The following is an 18,959-nucleotide window of genomic DNA, read 5'->3' as shown; positions in this document are numbered from 1 at the left end:
TCTTTTTTTTTTTTTTTTTTTTTTTTGTGGTATGCGGGCCTCCCTCTGTTGTGGCCTCTCCCGTTGCGGAGCACAGGCTCCGGACGCGCAGGCTCAGGGGCCATGGCTCGCGGGCCCAGCCGCTCCGCGGCATGTGGGATCCTCCCGGACCGGCGCGCGAACCCGGTTCCCCTGCATCGGCAGGCGGACGCGCAACCACTGCGCCACCAGGGAAGCCCTGTGCTTCTTTTTAAAAAAACTTTTTTTGTTGTTGTTTTCTTTGTTTTAGTGTTTGCTGTGTCCTAAGAACCTTAGGCTCTTGATTTAGGGAGTTCACTTACCTCGTTTTATATTTATTCAAAATCTGCCAGATTAGGTACTGTTATTATCACCATTCTGCAGATGAGGAAATGAAGTTTGTAAAGTATAAATAAATTGCACTAGGTGGTGCATGGATGAGTAACTGATGGAACTGGGACTGGAACTCAAATCTTTCTGACTCCAAAGATTGTGCTCTGTGTACATCTCAACAGACATAAAGAGTTACCGTCAAAGAAGTTATAGTCTAACTGGGAGGTGGATGGTAATGATTAAGTGCCCAGACAGCAGATCTGAATTTGAATCCCAGGTCACACTCACTTGCTACGTCACCTGAGCTAGTTAGTTCACTTCTCTGAATATCCATTTCCTTATCTGAAAAATAGAGGTGATAACAGTACATCCTTTCTTAGAACTGCAGGGAGGATTAAATTAGATCGCTCAGGGAAACTTGATTTGCACTTAATAAATGCTATGATAATCGTCTGCTACTTTGATCTGTTTTCTATAATGATAAAAGGGAGGTATCATAAGTGGTGTGTTAAAGGCACCTTACACAAATTGGGTGAGAAGCGCCAAGACTAGTGCCCATTGGCCGTGTACATCTGGGCCAGCCCTGGGCCAGCAGGGCATCCTGGGAAGGAAAGCTGACACACTTTGGTCAGCATTTCTACGGCCAGTATGACTCTCCGCTTAGCTCGGAAGTCAAGCTGCCATTCCAAGTAGCTGCCCTTGCCTGAGTGCTCTGGTAAACGGGTCAAGTGGGATACTGATGTGCTGGACCACTTCCCTGCTTGGAGTCAAGGGGCCCTGTGCCTCCCTCTGGGTCTAGGTCTCGGTGGCTGAGGGACCAGAGCATCCTAAGTGACAGGCCTTTCCTTCCCAGCACTCAGCAGAACAAAGGGATGTGCTTCTCAGAATCCAGTTACTAAGCAAGTCAGGGCTGACTTCACAGGGACAGCGACGAGGGCCGAGAGAGACCCCAGACTGAGCGCCACACGGGATTAGGGCCACGCCCTCTGTCCTTCCCACTGAAGTCAGTTTCCCTGCCATGTGCTCTACAGCAACCCGGACTCAGCAAGTCTTTAAAGGATCATTTGACTTCCTCTGAATGAAGGGATCAGTGTCAGGTCCAAAGTCAAAAGGAGAAGTGAAGGAACCCAGCCACCCTGAGAACAGTGTGTGAACTTTTATGCTGATGTTTTCTCTGTCTTCAGCGCATCATCCTGGAGGTAAACATTTAGCAACCATCCCTCAGTACAAAGGTCCGGAACCCCAACGGTGTACTCATTCCTATAAAGAGCTTTAAGTACAAGTAAGAGTTTCATGTTGAAACTTTTATAAGTTTTAAGAATTTAGGTAAAAGTAAACAGCTTCTAAGACATAGGGAAAATAACAAGAGCCACAAGTGTGTAACAAGCTACAGGTATGTTGTTGATCTGTCTGCCAGCTCAACAGCTCCTTAGCTGGGCAAAGCAGCTCCTTGGTGCCGACGCCCCCATCAAATCACCCCCAGGGACTTCCGGGACCCCCAGTGGGGACAAGATTCTGTCGTACAAGTACGATGGCCACACTCACCTCACACCGTGCTCCTGTCGGCCTCTTCCTGCTCCACGCCCGTCTTCCTGCAACGCGCCGCTGCCCCAAAAGCAGTTTGGAAAATTGGGAACATGCCGTGGGCTTGGTCTCGGGACACCCCCAAAGCTCCAGCCTTGAATGGCGAAACGCCGTGGTTTCCTTTCAGAGCCAGTGTGAATCTTCCCCCCAGCTCTCACGCTTCACCAGGATCCCAAAGCAGCTTGTTTGGGGCCTGGTCTCCCCAAATCTATGATTCCCACTTAATGGTCCTAATCTCCCTCCCCTGCTCATGTTAGGTTTTCTGATCCAGTCCAGGAGGCCAGACAAGGAACCGTTCTCTTGCATCTTCTCTCTCCCCAGCTTCTCCCAGCCACCAATTCTTTTCTCCACCATGGGATGAAATTTTTTAAAAAAGCCTTCTCCCTATCAATGGCTGCAAACAGAAAAGTGTGGGTGTGTGTGTGTGTGTGTGTGTGTGTGTGTGTATGTTTACCCAAGCAGTAGTCTCACTTGACCTTTCAAAGCTCAAATGAGTCATAGGCCATTATTATCAGGGAAGGTTTCATGGAGCAAGGAAGATTTCATTTACCTACAAAATGGGAAGAACTGGATGTGTGTCCAGAGCATGGGGCAAAGAAAGGATGCTCCCAGCGCAAGGACTCACAAAGTCTAAGACACGGGAGGGCACTTGAGGCCCGTTTAGTGGGGCAGTGAGAACAGCGAGCCTGGGGCCGGAGGTGCAGCCTGGACGTCGTGAACGGGGAACGCGGATGGTGGGCCGCCGGGGCGAAGCTGAGTTCTTGGAAAACAGGCAGATGGGAATAGATTTGCGATGGATGAAACCGAGGATGCTCTCGGAGGGATCTGAGCCGGGGTTGTGGCAGATGATGGTATTTACAGCTTTCAAGGGAGCTGCATCTGGCAGGGGAATGTGCAGGGTGGGCTGGGTGAGGGACTGGGTGCTCGCTCACGGAGGAAAGAGTCTGAAAAACACAACAGAGGGAGCCGAGGACGGGACTGGACAGAAAGGGGAAGGAGAGGCGTTCTGGAGTAAACCAGGGTCCTCTCCTCCTGTGACGTGGCCCCTTGACTGGAGTTTCCTTTGATTGTGAACTGAAGGAAACTTTTTCCCAAAATGAGTTCAAGCCGGTTTTGTACCATTTACCACACTGCACTTTGTTCTGTAAAGTATTTTTTCTCATCTACTTAAGAAGTCTCTCTTTGGTCAGCCTCCAGAAATCCCAGCTTGGTCTTATCTGGCCTCTGTTGCAACCTCTTTGCTGTGAACCCTGGTTTTGCCATCTGCTTGGTGCCTCTGGCTTGACTCCCCTGCTTCTCTGCTCCCTGACCTGCCATCTCTGGGGATAATGACGCTAGGGATCTTTGCCCGAGTCCTGCCTCCCAGGCCTCCTGGCCTCCGTTATTCCATCATCGTCTCCCCCAACCCAGAGGAAAGGAGATGGAAGAAATACTTTAATTGGAAACTCCAAGATTTGTGCATGCTCAAGCAAGCATGTAAGCCGCTCTCCACGGCAGAAGATGATACCTGATTCCTTAGGTGTGATCTGTTTTTGTAGCAGAACTGGTGACTGTTCATCTGTCACCAAAAGGGCATTTATGGATCCTAGCTGGTAATGCATCTCCGCTCCTAGTGTAGAACCCCAGGAAGTTCATGGGCTCAGATTCAGGCCTCTGGGGGACGAGAGTGTCACGCTTTTCAGCTTGGAACCACTGTGTGCCTGGATGACAGTTCAGACCCCCGGTTTGGGGTGTGGAGCCAGCGCGGATCCCTAATAGAAAAGGACAGTGCATATAATAACCAACGGACAAATGGTTCCAAGAAGCACAGCTTTCCTCTGAGTATGACACAGGGCAGCAGGTGGAAAGTGAAGGATCCCAGTAGATTTTAGGTCCGAATCAAGGGACCCGCCCTGTCCTTTCCATACTGTGCAGGCAGTTCAGCTTTGAAACTGCCGTCTCCGGCCATGTCTATACCCTGCAAAGCCTTCTGGTGTAGGAGCAGACTTCCCGGACTATGTTCCAGTTATTCTTTCCTGATCCCAGCCGGAAACAGCTGCAGAAGAGCCTCTTCCTTTGAAGTATGGCTGTCCTCCTGCTGGGGTTGAGAACAGCCATGGGAGAAAGGGCAACACTTAGCTGGTAGAGCAGATTGTAATTTTATAGGTATGGGAGCGGGGGCTAAAGTAAAGGTGCCATAGTAGGGCTGCCATAGCAAGATACCACCGACAGCGTGGCTCAGGCAACAGAAATGTATTTTCTCACAGCTCTGAGAGCCGGAAATCCGAAATGGGGTGCTGGCGGGTCCTGAGGCCTCTTCTTGGCTTGCAGATAAGCTGCCCTCTTGCTGCGTCCCCACATGGCGGTCTCTCCGTGCCCACTACCCCTGGTGTCTCTCCATGTTTCCAAATATCCTCCTCTCGTAAGGACATCAGTCATATTGGATTAGGACCCACCCAAAAGGCCTCATTTCAACTTAATCATCTCTTTAAAAATCTTATCTCGAAATACAGTCAGATTCTGAGGAACTGGGGTTAGGGCTTCAACATATGAATTTTAAGGGAACAACTCAGACCATAGCAGGTGGCCTAAGAGAATCTTTACTTGAAGCTAATAACCATCAAAGCTAACTTTACTGGGTGTCACTATGTGCCAGAGACTGTGCTAGACATTTCTCCTGTAATATTACATCACCTCTGCCCGATTACAGATTGTGTAATTATATTTAGATTATATTGATTATAATTAATTCTAGATGGTGAATTACTACCTTTTCTGAAACGTGGTCAACTTAACTTGGCGGAATTGTGTGATCTAGGGACCAGCACGCCCCGGTCCACAACCTGGGTCGCTGTGATCTGCCGTGAGCTGGATGATGAGAGAATCTCATTACCCTGCTTTGGTTGGTAGACCTCCGGAAAGTGCGATGCCGCCGCCTTTCTTCGTCCGCCGTCTCCACCTGTCCCGGCAGGTGGTGGGACAGTAGGCGTGGGAAGATCAGCCCTGACTCCTCCATCCACGTGGCTGGGATTCCGCCCTCTTTCCTGGGCAGGCTGAATCCTCACACTTAGGACTGGAAACTGTCATCTGAAGGAATCAGGCAGGAAAGGATGACGGAGCACTGTGTCCCGGGGAGGCAGGCAGCCTCCCATCTGCATCTCAGATGCGTAAGGTGCCCCAGCACATCCTAGAGCGCCTCTAAGCAAACAAGCTAGACGCCTGTACCTAGGTCTCCTCATTCAATCACCTATCAACTCTGAAAGAGCTATTCTTATTCCTGTTTGCAGAGAAGGAAACTGAAACTGGAGGGGACCACAGCCCTGGGCCTCATCCTTCTTCCCTGGTCTGACCCTGAGCCACATACTTAACCTCTTCGGGTGGGTCTCACTGGCCTTCCCTGTAAAAGAAATGTCCCCACTCCTATGCCCCGTAGCTTGACTGCTTCCCCAGCTAGGAAGGGGCACTCCTGTTTATCCCGAGAGAGCCCGGGGTTCAAGCGCCACCCCAACCCACGTGTGTGCTCTGTGTAGCCATTCTTCCTGGCCTCCCGCTCTCCACCCTCCTTCCTGGGGGTCCCAGCCTATAGACCCAACAGACGGACACACTCCCGGGGGTCTGCGTTCCCGCTTTACCCCCCAGACTGCCTCGTCACCCAGGGTAACCTGCAGAGAACCCATCAAGCTTGCATAACTGGGCAGCCCCGGGCCAGCCCGCTGGTGCCCAGGGAGGGTAGGTGGGGAGCGGTGCTGGCTGAAGAGTGACGCCGGGCTTCTGTCTCCTCTCTCCCTCCAGGAGGCTCTGTCGGTGGTGAGCGACGACCAGTCCCTCTTCGACTCCGCCTACGGACCGGCGGCCCATCTCCCCAAGGCCGACATGACCGCCTCCGGGAGTCCCGACTATGGCCAGCCCCACAAGATCAACCCCCTTCCCCCGCAGCAGGAGTGGATGAATCAGCCCGTGAGGGTCAGTGTCAAGCGGGAGTACGACCACATGAATGGGTCCAGGTAAGCCCACCAGGCCTGTTCTGCCCAGGGTCGGGGGCCGCGGGAGGCTGGCCCCGCCCCCCCGCCTGCCCCAGCTCGCTCCTCTGGGGCTGAGTCAGCAGATCTGGCACCGAGGGGTGTCTGCAGCAGATGGGGCTGTGGTGCTGGGCCGGGGAGCCCGAGCCAGTCCCCAGAGACCTGGGGTGAGAGGGTTACTTGAGGGCTGGGGCACAGCAGTGCCAGAAGCCCCCCTGCTCTCTGGGCTCCGAGGCAGCCCTCAGGCCCACGACACTGGCAGGCACTTTTGGAGCATCTACGTTACGTCGGGCCCAGGTGCAGCCCCTCTTAGGGATAATGAAGCAATAAGATACTCTTCCGGGCTTCCGCTGTGGCGCAGCGGTTGGGAGTCCGCCTGCCGATGCAGGGGACGCGGGTTCGCGCCCCGGTCCGGGAGGATCCCACGTGCCGCGGAGCGGCTGGGCCCGTGAGCCACGGCCGCTGAGCCTGCGCGTCCGGAGCCTGTGCTCCGCGGCGGGAGAGGCCACGACAGTGAGGGGCCCGCGTACCGCAAAAAAAAACAAACAAACAAACAAAAAAAAGATACTCTTCCGTGTCTTGTTCCAGATCCTTGGCCTGTCTCCTGGTGGCGCAGCGGTTGAGAATCCGCCTGCCGACGCAGGGGAACCGGGTTAGCGCCCCGGTCCGGGAGGATCCCACATGCCGCGGAGCGGCTGGGCCCGTGAGCCATGGCCGCTGGGCCTGCCCGTCCGGAGCCTGTGCTCCGCAACGGGAGAGGCCACGACAGTGAGAGGCCCGCGTACCGCAAAAAAAACAAAAACAAAACAAACAAAAAAAAGATACTCTTCCGTGTCTTGTTCCAGATCCTTGGCCTGTCTGGGTGGGTCTCACCAGAGCAAAGATGACCAAACCATTCTTGGAGTTAAAGTCCAGGATGATGATGAGGGTGAACACATCTGAGGGCTCCCCGTGCGAGGGAGGACACGTCACGCTTGGAAAGTGTGTTGGGAGTTAGCGCCGCCCGGGGCCGGTAAGACTTTGCAGATAGAGGTGGACAGGAGAGGACCGAGGAGAAGAAAATCACAGGGACGAGGAGGAGCACACCTGGGGGACGGGTGGCCCAGGGTCCAGTCCTGCCTCTGAACGTGGGCCAGTTGCGGGCCCTCCCGAGCGCCAGCAGCCTCCTTGCTGCACGGCTGGAGCCTTTCCTCTTCCATAGGCTTGTTACAAGGGTCGACACTGATGCTGTAGGAGAAAGGACCCAGGCCAGGGCCCTGGACCTGGAAAATGCTGGATATCCCAGAAGTGACCTTCTTGAGCCAAGGTCGAGCATAGAGAAAATGGGAGTCTCGTCCGTGAAACGTCAGGCAGGCCAAGGGGCCTACAGCACAGGGGGATGAAAATGGAAATTCAGAGAGAGCCCTGATGGATAGGCTAAGAAAACAGGGAATTTATTCCACACGCAGACGCCCACTTGAAACATAGACGTGACATCTGAACATCGTCAGAGCTGTGACTTGAAAGCTAAGGATCATTGTACGCAGAGAGTGGGGAGGGGAGAGTCGGAAAGATAAGCGCAGAAGTTAGTGAAATATCCCAGGTAGGAAATTAGATCGTTCTGAACTAGAGCGATGGCACTGATTGTGGAAATAAAAGCGGAAAGACACGTGAGGGGCATATCCGGGGGATCATTCCCGGGGCTTAGGTGGATAAATATTGCACTGGGGGGAGGGGTTTGTGAGAGGAAAGAATCGAAGATTGGCAAAGCTTGGATGTTTCCAAGAAAGACAGTGCCAGCAGCAGTCACGGGGGGTAGGAGGGGGACGTGCTTGGAGTAGGGATGTCAACGTTCCCCAGGAGATGCGTCGGGAGCGATCAGTAGGACATCCAGATAAAAACAACTACGAGGCCCTGGAAACCGAAGCTCAGATGCTACTGGGGTTTGGAATTTAGGCTTGGGCATCATCGTGGAAGAGTTCTCACCGTGCTGGTGGATGAGGTCATGGAGGAAACAAGTCTAGAGAGGGCAGGAGGAGGGGTGCGCGTGTGGTGGGGAGGCACCCCCCCGAGGGCCCTGGTCTCGGACCCGCCTGTGGACACACCTGGCCCCAACACACTCCAACCCCACTAACCCAAACCAGCCGCTGGGATCCCAGCCACCTCCCCAGACTCTAGGATTTCAGGGAGGCTCAGGGGGTCCGAGCCAGGAGCCCCTCCCCTGAGTGAGTGTCTCTCCACAGAGAGAGTGAGGGTAATGACCTGGCCCCAGTGCAGGGAGGACGGAGTTTGTCAAACATCTTCCCATGTTACCATTTGCTCCCCACCCACTCTCCCATGAGGTCCATATTGTAATTGCATCTTGACATACAGAGGCACAGCGGGCTTTAAGGTGGTAAATGACTTGCCTAAGGATTCAGAGGAGGCGGTGCTGGCCCCGGAGCCCAGGGTCTCGGATCCTGGCCCCGCGGTCCACGTTTCCGCCCCTCTGCCTGCGTGTTGTGCCTTTGCCACCGTCTCATGTCTGCCGACACCCACCCCGCAGCATGGAGGGCCGTTCAGCGAGGCTTCCCACACTGGCCTGAACACAGGCACTCCTGAGGCTTGCCGACAATCCAGATCCACCCTTGGACAGGCTTTGCTCTGTTGTAGCCCGAACCCAATCCCCGCTCCCCTCCACTGCCCTTGCCCCATCCAAGCACCTCTCCCTCTAGGCCACCTGGGAGCATCCTTCTTCCTCCCACTTCCTCTTGCCTTCCTGAAATCTCATCATCAGACAGCAGCCAGAGTCCTCCTTTCAAAATATTTAACTTTCTTGCTCAAAATCCTTTAATGGCTTATGACAAAAATCCAAAGTCCTTCACCACCCCTCTGACACCCTCTTCGCCCTCCACCCCCATCTCTCGCCTTCCGTCCACACCGGCCACACAAGACTCTAGCTGCTCCTGCATGCCAAGCACGTGGGTTCCTTCTTTCTGGAACATTCCCACTCCATCTGGTCTTCTGACTCTCTCCTTCACTTGTTTTAAGTCTCTGCCGGAACGTCCCCTTCTCAGAGGCCTTCTCTGACCACCAGATCTAAAACAGCGCCCGCCAGTATTTACCCTGCTTGGGTCCTTCCCGGCACTCCTCACTCACCCCTCACTAAAGCGCGGGCAGGGCTTCGTTTGTTTGCTGGGCAGCACCTGGCACGTGATCATTGGCTGTTCAACACACGGTTGTTAAGTATGTGAATGAACGCGTCGCTAACGCGAATCAAAGGTGAAGATGTTCCTCTATAGTCATGTAGGTCATCCGTGTACAAGCCGGGACAGAGGCCCAAGTGAGCTGGCAGCGCCTCAGACCAGCCTGTGTCTGTGCTCAGGTGAGCCTGCATTTGCGAGCTGACTGCTCCCTCCCCCACTGCCAGGGCAGCCTCAAGCCCTGCAAGATACTAATCCTGGGCAAAGAGGGTCCCCCAAGGAAATCAGCTTTCAGAACCCCCGTGCCAGCTCGTCCCTGGCTCCGGTCACACCAGAAGCCAGCTGGAGGCGAGTTGTGTGAAGACCCCAGGGACCAGACATGATATCTACCTGGCTCTGGTTACACAAAGCATCCCCTGCTTTTGATCTGCCCGTCTTGACCAGAGTAGGTTCAGAAACTGATGCAGTCTCACCCCTCCTGGGAAACAAAGAAGATCCAGTGGACTCTCAGAGCCAGGCAGGCTAGGCGCAGCCGTCACTGGCACCTCATAAATATCCTCTAAGTGCTCACATGGAAACTGGACTGGTGGGCAGCAGGGAGCATGGATTTTCAGAAAGATGTCTTTTCTTAAGATGGAACCACATCAGATCCCATTATTTGAAAACTCGAAAAGAAACAGTGTGATGAAATAGATGCCGGCCTATTTAAATCTCTCACCTGGCACTCTGTGTTTCTATCCTCCAAGTAACACTGATGATGGTACTTTTAATGCAAAAGATAATTCCTAACTTCAGATGAAAAAACCAGAGTGTAAAATTTGGGATCTCTTGGCTCACAGACTGAATCTGTGTTTTTCGAGGCAGTAGCCACTGGTCACATGTTGCTTTGGAGCACCTGAACTCTGGCCTATGCAAAATGGACATGTGCTTGAAATAGACTTCGACGTACTGGCTTTAGAAGACTTAGTGTAGAAAAAAAGTGAAATATCTCATTAATTTTTATATTGATTTTATTGAAATGATCATCTTTGGGCTGTATTGAATTAATATATTAATACATTTTAATATATTATTAAAATTCATTTTACCTTGTTTTTTTTATTTTAAAAATGTGGCTACTAGAAAATTTTAAATTATATATGTGGCCCCTTCGATTGGACAGTGCTGGGCTAGAATGTTTTGGACCGTCCCGTGATTCACTGTAAATTCTCTCCATGTTCTTTGTTAACTTGGGATTCTGAGTTAGTTGATGCTTATCGGAGACCCCACAGATACATGTGTCACTGGAGGAGGTAGTCTGTGCACCTAAAGCTACAAGACCCTTCTTGCTTCCTATGCCGCCGGCAAGTCACAGGGGCCGGTGGAGAGACGGAGGTCTGAGGAGCTCATAGAAATTCGAACTTGCCCGCGTTGAGGAAGGTTCGCTCTCTTTCTCTGTACCTTCCCCCTGTGGTTGAATCTGTTAGCATGAGTTGCTCTTCAGACAGCGTGGCACATAGGCTCTGTGCTGGATGTAGACTTCAGCATCTCGATCCAAGCTGTGGTCTGCAATTAACTCTCAGCTTCATCCTGTCCCAACCACGGGTTTTGGGGATAACATCCCGTGAAGGAAAAAAAATATATCAACTTATAGAGGGGAAATGCAAAGACTTGCTTGCCTGACCTGCTGGACCAGAGTTCAGCATTAGTCTGCCCCGACGCTCCCTAGACTGGCCAGCAGGATCCAGATGCCCTTATTAGACACCTACAGACTTCAGTTCTACATACAGGAAGACGAGCCTCGCACACCCTGTCACTTCTGCCTCCGAAGGCAGAGTCCCTTCCTAAGGTGCTTCCTAAAATTCTGAACCTCACAATACGGAGCATGTCACACATAAGCTGGGTGGGAGGCGTACTCAGGGTTCTAGAGAAGCTATGAGCATCTACTACGAACGAGTTAGGGTGATGGCTTTACTACAGGTGATTTCTTGTCTTGAAATTTGCTTTTAACATATTGCATCTCCTTTTCAAAAACAAAAAAGACATATGCACACATCTCTGCATGGCTCCTACGGAAATCCTAAAGACAGAGCAGATTTGCTTAATTTCCGTACAGTGTACACATGTTGTGGAAGACACACATGATATGGAAGACACACCTGAGAGTCCTAATGCAACCACAGGGCTCCAGTAGCCCTTGGGACCTCACGTTAGCTGTGTGGATATTGGGTATCCGTTGACAGTAAGCCTAGGCTGCAGATCTGTGGGTCTGGATGACATACCCTGAGTTAAGTTGCTCTGAGTTGAAAAGGAAGGTAGAGAAGATGTTTGCATAGTCTGAAGGGGTTATCTTTGGGCAAAGTCTTTGAAATCTCCTATTATCCAAATACTCAAGATTTCTCATCTTGTTTTAAATCACTTGACAGTTTGCAAGGCACTTCTGGAAACCAGTAGTAGCCTTTTTAAATTAACGTTCCCTGAACACACACAAATAAAACCAGAGGAGTAAAGAGCGTATGTCAGTGGTGAAAAGAAAGGACAAGATTGCAGGGTCCACAACGCCTGTGCTGTGGCCTCCGCTGTGTGCCTTTCTGAGCCACGGCTGAGCGGGAGATGCTCTGGGTTCCACTCTCAGAGCCACCACCTCCTCCCCCGCTCTATTGTGGCAGCCCCAGGCCCTCCTGTCACCTGTCCCAGTGCTATCAGCTGCCTGTGGGCCCTGACCCCACGCTAGCTGTAAGTACAGGTCTCAATACAAATCAGCAGCAGTATGGGCAAGCTGAATGGCAAAACCTCCCCCCTCCATGCGTGCCCCCCCTTGTTTTCATGGGGCCTCTTCACGGGCGCCAGCTGCCTCATTAAAGAGCAGCCTTTGTGCTGTGCTTCACCTGTACCCCACTACCCCGCCCGCCTCTTAGTAGCTGGGGAAGCCCCGAGTGAGGCCTGTGCTGCCTGCAGAGTCACAGAGCCGAGAGCCCCAGCGTGGAGGGGAGCGCGGCAGGTGGGTGGTGAGGGCATGGCTTTCCCTCCTTCTCTCCCAGAAGTCGGAGGAGGGCCAGCTTGCGCAAGGGAGGAGTCCAGGGTGGTGGCCAGGGCTTCTCCCTTAGGGCGCCCCTTTGCAGATCTTAGGGTCTGGGACCAAGGACAGGGCCTTGTTCCCGGGAGGAGAAGCAGCCAGGCGGGCGAGAGGGCAAGCAGATCACCTTGCCCCGCTGGGGAGCAGGTGCGAACACGGGGCGGGGGAGGGGTTGGACCCTGAAATATGGCCGCTTCTTTGCGATAGGAAACGAGAAGGTTCCCATTACTGGCCGGCCCCCGTGGTCACCCTAGCAGGAGAATCCGGGGCCTGACCCTGTTCAGATGTCCTCCCCGGGGATCCGGCCTGGCCACGCCCCACCGCCCCACCCCCCCGCCCCCAAGCAGGTGCTTCTCTCACCGCAGCGCTCAGACTCCTTACCAGGTGACATACCAGGCAGCTTTTACCAAACAATTCCTCTTTCCAAATTTATTTTTCTCTCCTCCTGGCCCCAGGGACTGGCCCTGACCCAGGCACCTATGGTATAAGGGGTCATTTCATTGCGATGCTTTCTGAGGTCTGACTTTTCACCACTGCATGGCAAGGGGTTCGTTTGGGGCACAGAAATCCCCAGAGGCCCAGCTGACGTGGAAAAGAATTTTCACAACTCGTCTCCCTGATGTTCCCAAAGTGGGGCGCAGCCCACGGAGGGCAAGTCCCCTTCCGCCACGCCCGCCCCAGCCCGACACCGCCCCCTTGCAGAAAGTTCTCTGGCCCCCGCCAGGGGAAGTGTGTGCTCTGGCAACCTCACCCTCCGCACTGCGTTCCCAGCCAATGAAAACGCTGCTCTCTTGGTTAAAGGCCAACTTAATCCTCCAAACTTCTGCTGCACTTGGGTTGTTTCACCATGGACAAGTATGCTGGGAAGGGCTGCCAGGCCGTGGTGGTGTGTGTACGTGTGTGCATGCATGCATGTGCGCATGTGCCTGCATGCGTGCATGTGTGCGTGTGCCTGCATGTGCGTGCATGGGTGCGTGTGCGTGCATGGGGAGCGTATGCGCCTGTGTGCGCATGCGCCGACTTGCGGTTAGCCTTGAGGAGGGTGAAGGAGACCCCGCCAGCTCCGCAAGAGCTCCGCTCAGACGCAGCACCAGGGTCTTTCTGGGACTGCTTCATCGCAGGCCAAGTCCTTCTCCAGCAGAAGCCAAAGGGCCAAACTCTGGTGCAAAGCCCCGATGTGCTACTGCCTCCTCTCAGACTGCTATGGGGACATTAAACCTTTAACAATCTGGGGCTCTGACGGCTGGTTCTTGGTTCTCTGCCTGGAAAAACAGTAGGCGAATAGTAAAACCTTAAATTCTAACATGTGTAAGTTATACATCTTATTTTCATTTTCAGCCCATGTTCCCCTCTGTAAGACATCAGGAAAAAATTACCGTCTGACTTCTAATATCTCAGTGGGGCATTTATCTCCCAGCTATGATAAGTGATCTTCAATATTTTTTTCCTTTCAGATTAAGAAACAAATTCATTTAATTTTCTTTATTGAATGTGCTTTGGCCTCCCCCACCCCGCCGAGTCCCCGCCCTCCCAGGCTGTTACTCCCTTCTCCTGGCTCAGTGACTGTTCTCCTTCCCGCGGGGCTTCGGCCTTTGCAGGACAGGCGGGTCAATCTGGCACAACCCTGGTCCTTAAGGCCTCGGGATGGTCTGTTCCTGCCCACAGCAGAGTGAGGGAGGGCGGCGGCCAGGCCTCTGGAAAGCCCTGCGAGGTTCTGCGGCCCGGAGTTGGCGGGCTGTAATCTGAACCTTATCTGAACTCCTGGGTCTGAAAGCCTGGTTTGGAGCTCTTGCGAGGACTGGCTGTGTCCCAGGTTGCCAGAACTGATGCTCCCTGCTCCAGACAACCAGGGCTGCAGCCTTTCCTTGGCCTCTAGTCATCTCCTTCAGTCCTGCTGCTGCTGGAGTGGCTGAGCGGAAGCGAGGGAAGGGTAGGATGGCACTGCCTGGGCATGCCTGATGGGGGCAGTTCCATGGCCCTGGGCTCGGGGTAGGCAGAGTGTTCTGCCAGGCTGCTGTGGGCACCAGGTAGCCACAAGTGAGATGTCAGCTCAGTCACCAGACGGATGCTCTGCTCCCACACTGCAAAGTATCAGGCGCTAACCTGGCCGTGTACTCCTCTGGTTTCCTTAACCGTAGAAAGGAGATATTAACCCTTGCCATGCCTATCCTGGCGGGTGATTGGGAAGTTCAAATAGAACACTGTATGAGGAACACGTTAAAATGATATACATGCAACAGAAATAATTCACTCCAAAAACAGTGATGGCTCACCCCCTCTGTAAGGCACTATAGAGAGGGTTTAAAAAGGTGTATTTGTCTAAAACCCACTTATACGGGGTGCCTAGAATAGTCAAATTCATAAAGTCAGAAAGTACACTGGTGGATGCCAGGGGCCGGGGGATGGGGGCCGGGGAAGGGGAATGGGGAAGTAGTGTTTGATGGGGACAGGTTTTCAGTTTTGGAAGGTGAAAAATTCGGGAGATGGATGATGGTGAGAGTTGCACAGCCATGTGAATGTACTTAGTGCCACTGAAATGTACAGTTGAATATGGGTAAAATAGTATGTTTTATGAGCCTTTTACCACAACAAAAAAAAACTTAAAAAAAAAATCATGGTACCATCAGGAACCTCCCAATCCAGCCAGGGGACGGGCACCTGCCAGGCTAACCATCACATGATGTGACAAGTCCTAGAGCCATGGCAGAAACAGGTTGCTCTGGGAGCGGGGAAAGGCCTGTCTGGCAGCGAGGTCTAGTGCGCATGCGCCTCGGGACCGTAGGTCGCCTGGCCGCAAGGCTAAAAGTGTCAGCTGCAGGCAGAGCGGGAGGGCAGCAGCGCCGAACTCAGAGGTCCAGACTCCAGTCTGAGGGCAGCGAGGGGCTGCCAGAAAGTGTTTAAGTACCGTAATTATAGGATTGGGCTGGGATTTGGAGAAAACTCTGGTGGCCACGTGGATAGAAGTAAAGCAGCGTCAGCAGCGTCCTTGTCATCGTCATTCCACCAAATGGGGCTGGGCAGCGGCTCCACGGATGTGCCGGTGGCAGCGGTGGCAGTGACACTGATGTCTTCCTCTGGGCTTTGTCTTTTCTCACTCCAGGGAGTCTCCGGTGGACTGCAGTGTTAGCAAATGCGGCAAGCTAGTGGGCGGAGGCGAGTCCAACGCCATGAGCTACAACAGCTACATGGACGAGAAGAACGGCCCCCCTCCCCCCAACATGACTACCAACGAGAGGAGGGTCATCGTCCCCGCAGGTACTTTGGGAACCAGTTCGCTGGCTGCCACCCGCGTCCTCAGTCTTCTGGGCTAGTCGTCCCGGTGGGCACCTACACCTTCACCTGGTACCCTGTTCTCTGTGGAAATGCTTACTTGGGAAAGCTGCACTTCCCACTTTCTTCCCTGGCTGCCCTCCAAGACAGTTTCCCAAATGTCACCAGAGCCCTGAAGCGCAGATTCTGGAAGCCCTGCCCTCAAACAGGTCACATCACAGAGTCTGCCCTTGGTGCCTGGCTCCACAGGATGAGGCCTGCAAAGAGAGGAGAGGCAAGGCCTTCTGAACCCAAAAGGAATGCTGGGGACACCCAGATGTGCCCACCCTTGCCTTTAAGGAGAGGAGTGGCTACAGAGGTCTGTCCCGTCCATCAGGCATGCACTTCCTGGCATTTTCAGGGTCTTACCTTTCCAAAATTACAGCCAGCTCTTCCAGGTTCAAAACAGAAATAACTATATTTAACAAAAGGAGAGCCTGAACATGTGTGCAGCGAGTTATGTCATGAGGTAAAAATAGGCGATTTTTCTTAGGTATTGGTGCTTTTGGTTACAGAAAATAAAATCATTGTTCAAGCCTTCCGTGCGTTGGCTGGACACTCCGCCTCGGCTGGTGAACTCAGCTGCCTGGTTGAAAAGGGAGGAAAAACTACCACGTGTAGAGTCCATGCCAGGTGGAAGGTGCCAGAGTGTCCAAATCTGAAGCAAAGTGAATGACTTACCAAAATCAGTTTACCAAGAAGGCCAACCCCTTCCATTTGGAAAAGTGTAAATGCAGTTGTGTCTGAGAGCCAAGGATTAGATGTCTCTCTGAGGTAATCCAAAGGAACCTGCGGCTCGGTCTAGAAGGTGTGGTTTTGTAACGGGCCGCTCCGACCTAGGCTCTTTGTATTTCTTTTCCATGGGAGGCTGTGTGTCACCGTCTCCTAGGAACACAGCCACATGCTTGTATTCTGGGCCAAACTCAAGGTGGCAGGCGCGGGAGGTGTGGGAACAGGTGAGGCAGGAGAGGGGTTGGCCGGCGGGAACTTTTCTGTGCCCAGCAGGACTTGAAAACCGCTCAGAAAGCATGTTTATTTCCTTTCTCCACAAGCGCGTGACCTCACAGAGGAAGGGGAAGAATAGCTCTGTATACTGAGTGCCTCTCGGTGCCAGGCGCTGTGCAGATGGCCTCATCCCTGTGATGCTACTTCTATCTTGTAACGTCCGATCTCCCCTCCCCGGGAACACCAGCTAGGCGTGTGTAGCTCAGGTGCATCTGTGAGAGGCAAGAAAACGGTGCCTTCTCCTTTATTATAGAAAGAAGGCAGAAATGAAGCTGAGCTAAAGCTGGCCTGGAGGGAAACTTCTGGACTCCCCCCATTGGAGCCGAACCTCTCCAGGCCTTTGCTGACTTGGAATCAAACCCCACCCTCCCACCTCCGCACGGTTCCTCTAAACAGTGGCCAGCATGGGGAGGAGATCTCGAGGACAGAAGAGTTAGGAGGCCAGAGGTTGTCTCTGAACCAAATGTTGACACCATTTCATTTCCATAGTCACTTTTGGGCGGGGGTAGGGAAGGGGTGGGAGGGAAATGACCAGACTGTTTGGTTGACCCTTCAACTCTGAAGTGGTGTTGAAATACTTTCAAAAGGAGTATCAAGATGGCAGTCTTAGGGGGCCAAAGTAACCACAGCAGTACTAATGAAAATAGCATAAATTCCTATCAAAGGGTTTTCAAAGCACTTCGTGTCATGAATTCACTACCTAGGGATTCACTTCATTGTTTTACCTCTGGCTGGATCTTTAAGCATTATCCTCACACATGTTGGCTTCCTCCAGGTCAACCTCCTGGACATCACAGAAAGTCTCATTTGGGCAAGTCCGCAAATCAAGGCAATAAAACATCAGTGGAACAACCAATTGAATTTATGGTGGGATTTTAAGACAAGTATAAACGAGGTCCCTAGTTCATCACCAGTTCCAAGTTCAGATGGGAAGAAACTAGGACTAAATCATCCAGGAAATATATTTGGAAGAGTTTAGCATGCTCCACAGTGGAAGATTTATAATTCAGTGTGCTGTAAAGGAAGAGAAATAATATTGTGACAGAGCCCAAAGCAAGGGAGGAAATAATAAAATAAATAAAATCTACAGTGTAAAATTGTATTTGAGGCCTTGGATACTCAAAGTGAGGAGTTAGGAGAGGCAGAGGCAAGCTGATGAAAAAAAAATAAAATGCTACGTAATCCAAGTTCCCCCAGGACACGTTTCTTTAGAATTCTGAAATGATGCAAAATTATTTCCATTTACCAATGGTCCGTGCCTGATTGTTCCTGGAGAGCAAAAGAGTAAGACAGCAGGAAATGTATCTGAGAGACAGAGAGAGAGAGATACAGACTTGTACAATGAAGCCCCGAGTAGCTCCGCTTTTTGGGGTGAGGGCAGAGCACCTCCCAGGTGAGCTAAGGCAGGACGGTGAGAGGGGAGAGGAGAGGAGGCTTGGGGTGGGGGACCCTCAACCAAGTGCAGTCCTGGGAGGATTTTGACTGGAATTCCAGCTCAGACTGGGACTGAAGGTTGAGCTGGGGACTTAAGCTTTCAAGACGCCACTTCCCAACTGCAAAATGGAGAGAAAAGCCACTTTGCAGGCTTTTTCTGATGAGTGAAAAATAGCACACGTGGAGCAGCGGGCACCTAGGAGGCATTCCAAATCTGGACTGTTATGAGTTACCGGGCTCTGGGTGGTTGGTATGAACCTTGTGTCTTTCCCCCACAACCCCTCCTAATCATTCAGACCTGCTCCCATTTTTGCCAAGAGCCTTCACAGACCCTTAGAATGAGAGGTGAGGTGGTTGAGAGGTAGCACAGATATTCCTACCAGATGAGCAGTCCAATAAAACAGGCCCAGTAGAAGTTGGGGACCATCAAATCCCCCCTCCTCCAGGAAGCCTTCCATGACTCCAAATTCACAGTAACCCCTTCTGCCCACGAGTTCTCGAACTGCCACAAGAAAAATCTGCTGCTTAATTCCATGCTTTCCTGCCCTAGTGTTTCGTGTGGATGATCTTCCAAGAGGGCAAACCCATGTAGCTTTCTTCTATGATAAGCATATTTAACTGCATATTGGACTCTCTAATAATTGGGGGCCAAGGAAAGACACGGTGGTACGTGATAAGATATAAGGGCTCTACCTACCGTGGAACCTGCTAGAACTCATCACCAGCACTCAAAGTACACATACTCCCCATATACACACGCCTGGCTGGGGAGGAATCTGAGGGTCCCAAGTGGAGACCTTACAACCTCAGTCCTTGCATTATGTATGTTCACTTGAGAGCTAAAATGTTTTTTCCCTCCAACACCATTTCCCATCTTTTTTTTTTTTTTTTTTTTTCCTGCGCTGGGTCTTCATTGCTGCACGAGGGCTTCGTTGCCCCGCAGCATGTGGGATCTTAGTTCCCCTACCAGGGATCGAACCCGTGACCCCTGCGTTGGAAGGCGGACTCTTAACCACTGGACCACGAGGGAATTCCCCATTTCCCATCTTTGGGGATTTAAAAATCCTAAGAACTTTGTCAGGA

General features: G+C 52.3%; 1 protein-coding gene across 1 annotated transcript in view; it reads left to right on the top strand.

Annotated features, from left to right (window-relative positions):
• The window catches only part of FLI1 (Fli-1 proto-oncogene, ETS transcription factor), a 115,140-nt gene that overhangs the window by 57,933 nt on the left and 38,248 nt on the right, over positions 1-18,959 (top strand). Inside the window, exons 2-3 of the mRNA XM_007129605.4 lie at positions 5,686-5,897; positions 15,229-15,383. Of these exons, the coding sequence (XP_007129667.1) occupies positions 5,686-5,897; positions 15,229-15,383 (367 nt within the window). The remainder of the gene's footprint in view (positions 1-5,685; positions 5,898-15,228; positions 15,384-18,959) is intronic.

The sequence above is a fragment of the Physeter macrocephalus genome, chromosome 16 (genome assembly GCF_002837175.3).
Source record: "Physeter macrocephalus isolate SW-GA chromosome 16, ASM283717v5, whole genome shotgun sequence".
Classification (NCBI taxonomy): Eukaryota; Metazoa; Chordata; class Mammalia; order Artiodactyla; family Physeteridae; genus Physeter; species Physeter macrocephalus.
Note: the sequence above shows the minus strand (reverse complement) of the source record. Positions and strands in the feature narration are given on the sequence as shown.